Source organism: Siphateles boraxobius, unplaced genomic scaffold (genome assembly GCF_051911475.1).
Source record: "Siphateles boraxobius isolate OS27281-9 unplaced genomic scaffold, OSU_SipBor_1 231, whole genome shotgun sequence".
In the NCBI taxonomy this organism is placed as follows: Eukaryota; Metazoa; Chordata; class Actinopteri; order Cypriniformes; family Leuciscidae; genus Siphateles; species Siphateles boraxobius.
Window position 1 is genome coordinate 90,001 of NW_027508846.1, and position 5,000 is coordinate 95,000.

Below are 5,000 nucleotides of genomic sequence, written 5' to 3' on the forward strand. Positions count from 1 at the left end.
TGGTCTTCCTCATGGTCTTCCTCATAGTCTTCCTCAGGGTTCAGGTCTTCCTCATGGTCTTCCTCATGGTCTTCCTCATGGTCTTCCTCATGGTCTTCCTCATGGTTCAGGCGTGAAGAAGATAGAGCACCAGTGCGTATTCAGCGTCATATGTTACATTTATTATTATTATTATTATTAATAATTCTAAGAGGTTTCATTTAGATTCTGACCCCCATTTTTAATCCACTATCAATATTGTTGTAAATTTTAGTTTTCGTTTATATTCCAACACAATCAAAATATCCCCTTTTATATTTAAGGTTCCATCTTTAAGCTCCTTAGATGCTGATAAACATTTGGACTTTTTTCATTCTATTTGCTATAATACCTTAAATGCTGTTGCTCCTCTAAGGGAAAAGAAACAAAAACATAATCACGCTTTAAAGCCATGGTTAAATAACAATGTTCGTTCTCTCAGACAGATCTGTAGAAGGGCTGAACGCACGTGCAATAAGGATAGACTACATGTTTCCTATCAAACCCTAAAGGATTCCCTCTCTGCTTTCCAGCGAGCTGCTAAAGGTGATTTGACTTAATAGTAAAAGGTCCAATGTTTTATTCTCAATAATTGATTCTGCTCTTAATCCTATTAATCAGTTCCCAGAGAATTTGCGATATATTTTAATGAGAAGATCTCACTGATTAAATCTCAAATACCTTTGTCAGCCTATATGTCACTTGAATTCCCCCTATGCTTCTACGTTTATGGTCTGTCATTGAGCCGGTCTCTTTTGACTCTCTAAAGGAGATTGTTGCAATTTTAAAACCTACTAGTTGCTTTCAGGATATGATTCCCACTATCTTTTTTGAGCAGGTATTTCATGCAATGGGTCCTGATTTGTTATCTGTTACAAATGTCTTCACACCGGGGTCGTCCCGCGAACAGCCTGAAACATTCTTCGGTTTTGCCTCGACTTAAAAAATCTAATTTGGATTCGACAATTCTGAGTAACTACCGACCAATTTCAAATTTACCCTTTATTTAGAAAATTTTAGAAAAAGTGGTTTTGAGTCAACTTCAGTCTTTCTTGAATGATAGTCATATTCATGAGAAAGTGTGGTTTTAAACATGGTCACAGTACTGAATCTGCACTTTTAAGAGTCATGAATGATATATTGCTTACCACCGATACCGGGCAATCTGTGGCTTTGGTCTTGCTAGATCTTAGCTCTGCTTTTGACCTCGTTGATCACATTATTCTCATTTCTCGTCTTCAAGCGTGTATGGGTTTTCGGGGTACGGTGCTACAATGGTTTCGCTCATGTTTAACTAATAGGAGTTACTCAGTCCGTATTGGTCAACAGTGTTTGTCCGAAATGAAATTGGGGTCTGGCGTTCCCCAGGGTTCTAGCCTTGGCCCGGAACTGTTCCCCTCGGGTTCTGTCTTAGCTAGACGTGCGGTTTGTTTCCATCTATATGCCGATGACACTCAAATTTACTTGCCTTTGAAGCGAGATGACAAGTTTGCTTTAAAGCCAATAATGGACTGCCTAGACAAACTAAAACTCTGGCTTGCTAGTAACTACTTCAGTCTTAATGAGAGTAAAACCAAAATCATTTTGTTTGGCTCTAATGATCGTAGTACTCATGATTTTTATCTCCAAACCTTGTTACCATATAGCACCACCTGTGTTCGGAATTTGGGGGTCTGGTTTGATAATCTTAAATACGATAAACAGATAAGTGCTGTGGTTAAGTCCTGCTTTTTTCATCTCCATCTTTTAGCCAAGGTTAAGCCTTTCTTGTCCGCTAAGCATTTTGAGATTGCCATGCATGCATTTGTAACGTCCAGATTGGACTATTGTAACTACTTATACATTGGTGCCCCTCAGAAATGCATCACTCGTTTACAATTAGTTCAAAATGCAGTTGCACGCCTCCTGAAAGGGAAGTGTAAATTTGAACAAAAATGTAATTGGCTACCGGTTAAATTTAGAATTGATTTTAAAGTTGTTATTTGTTTTTAAGTCATTGCAGAACCAGTCTCCACAGTGCTTATCTGAACTACTTCATCCACCCACACAGTCAAGATCACTCTAATTTACTACCAGTCCCTCGAACTAGACTTAAAGATAGGGGTGATCGTGCTTTTGCAGCCATTGGACCCAAGCTACGGAACAGCCGGCTTACATTAGATCTGCTCAATCGTTGTCAGTTTTTAAGTCTACTTTGAAAACGTATTTTTTCTCAATAGCTTTTAATATATTTTGATGTGTGTGTTTTATGCTCATATTTTTACTTGTATTGTAAGTCTTTTGGCCTTGTTAAGCACTTTGGTCAACGCCAGTTGTTTTTAAATGTGTTACACAAATTTTTTTTTTTTTTTTTTTCAGAAAGTTGGTGAAATTAGTGAATCTTTGTTCACCATCAAAAAGCGTTGGCTTAAATCAAACAATTTCACAACAATTTAAGTGCGATTGAAGAACGGAGAAAGAAATAGGTTAGAAAAATAGATTTTATTACAGTCAGACAAGGAAACAAAAGACGAAAGCAACGTCAAGATAAAAACAAAAGCAATGAAATAAGAAGTTGATCATCATGTGATGCGTGAGGAGTGTGTCAGCGCAGACGGTCTTAGCGCCAGATGGAGGCGTCGTCACACACACACACACACACTCGCATGAGGAGTGTGTCAGCGCAGGCGGTCCCAGCGCCAGATGGAGGCGTCGTCACACACAGCGATCAGGATCCCACTGTCCCGACTGAAGCTCGTCTGCCGGATCGCAGAGGTGCACTTGGGGAGGGTGAGCGTCGTACACCTGAGGACACACACACACACACACACACACACACACAGGTGAGGACACACACACACAGATGAGGACACACACACACACACAGGTGAGGACACACACACACACACAGGTGAGGACACACACACACACACACACACAGGTGAGGACACACACACACACACACACACACACACACACACACAGGTGAGGACACACACACACACACACACACACACACACACAGGTGAGGACACACACACACACACAGGTGAGGACACACACAGGTGAGGACACACACACACACACAGGTGAGGACACACACACACACACAGGTGAGGACACACACACAGACACACAGGTGAGGACACACACACGCAGGTGAGGACACACACACAGGTGAGGACACACACACGCAGGTGAGGACACACACACAGGTGAGGACACACACACACACAGGTGAGGACACACACACACAGGTGAGGACACACACACACACACACACACACACACACACACACAGGTGAGGACACACACACACACACAACCAGGTGAGGACACACACACAGGTAAGGACACACACACACAGGTGAGGACACACACACACACACACACACACGTGAGGACACACACACACACACACACACACAGGTGAGGACACACACACACACACACACAGGTGAGGACACACACACACACACACACAGGTGAGGACACACACACACACACAGGTGAGGACACACACACACACACACACACAGGTGAGGACACACACACACACACAGGTGAGGACACACACACACACACACACAGGTGAGGACACACACACACACACACACAGGTGAGGACACACACACACACACACACACACACGTGAGGACACACACACACGTGAGGACACACAAACACACACACACGTGAGGACACACACACACACAGGTGAGGACACACACAGGTGAGGACACACACACACACAGGTGAGGACACACACACACACAGGTGAGGACACACACACAGGTGAGGACACACACACAGGTGAGGACACACACACACACAAACACACACACACACAGGTGAGGACACACACACACACAAACACACACACACACAGGTGAGGACACACACACACACACACGTGAGGACACACACACATACACACATGAGGACACACACACATACACACGTGAGGACACACACACACAGGTGAGGAGACACACACACGCACAGGTGAGGAGACACACACACACACAGGTGAGGAGACACACACACACACAGGTGAGGACACACACACACACACACACACACACACACACAGGTGAGGACACACACACACACACACACACACACAGGTGAGGACACACACACACAGGTGAGGACACACACACACACACACACACAGGTGAGGACACACACACACACACACACACAGGTGAGGACACACACACACACACACACACACACACACAGGTGAGGACACACACACACACACACACACACACACAGGTGAGGACACACACACACACACACACACACAGGTGAGGACACACACACACACACACACACAGGTGAGGACACACACACACACACACACACACACACAGGTGAGGGCACACACACACACAGGTGAGGACACACACACACACACACACACACACAGGTGAGGACACACACACACACACAGGTGAGGACACACACACACACAGGTGAGGACAAAAACACACAGGTGAGGACACACACACAGACACACACACACACAGGTGAGTACACACACACACACACACACAGGTGAGGACACACACACACACACACACACAGGTGAGGACACACACACACACAGGTGAGGACACACACACAGGTGAGGACACACACACATAGGTGAGGACACACACACACAGGTGAGGACACACACACACAGGTGAGGACACACACACACAGGTGAGGACACACACACATACACACACAGGTGAGGACACACACACATACACACACAGGTGAGGACACACACACACACACAGGTGAGGACACACACACACACACAGGTGAGGACACACACACACACACACACACACACACACACACACACACACACACACACACACACACACACACACACACACACACACACACACACAGGTGAGGACACACACACACACACACACACAGGTGAGGACACACACACACACACACACACACACACACACACACACAGGTGAGGACACACACAC

General features: G+C 45.4%; 1 protein-coding gene across 2 annotated transcripts in view; it reads right to left on the bottom strand.

The window, feature by feature from the left end:
- Positions 1-2,480: 2,480 nt before the first annotated feature.
- Positions 2,481-5,000, bottom strand: part of eed (embryonic ectoderm development) — a 9,268-nt gene continuing 6,748 nt past the window's right edge. For both annotated transcript variants that reach the window (XM_077240446.1, XM_077240445.1), the window contains one exon: positions 2,481-2,802. In XM_077240446.1, the coding sequence (XP_077096561.1) occupies positions 2,676-2,802 (127 nt within the window). In that variant the 3' untranslated portion in view covers positions 2,481-2,675. The remainder of the gene's footprint in view (positions 2,803-5,000) is intronic.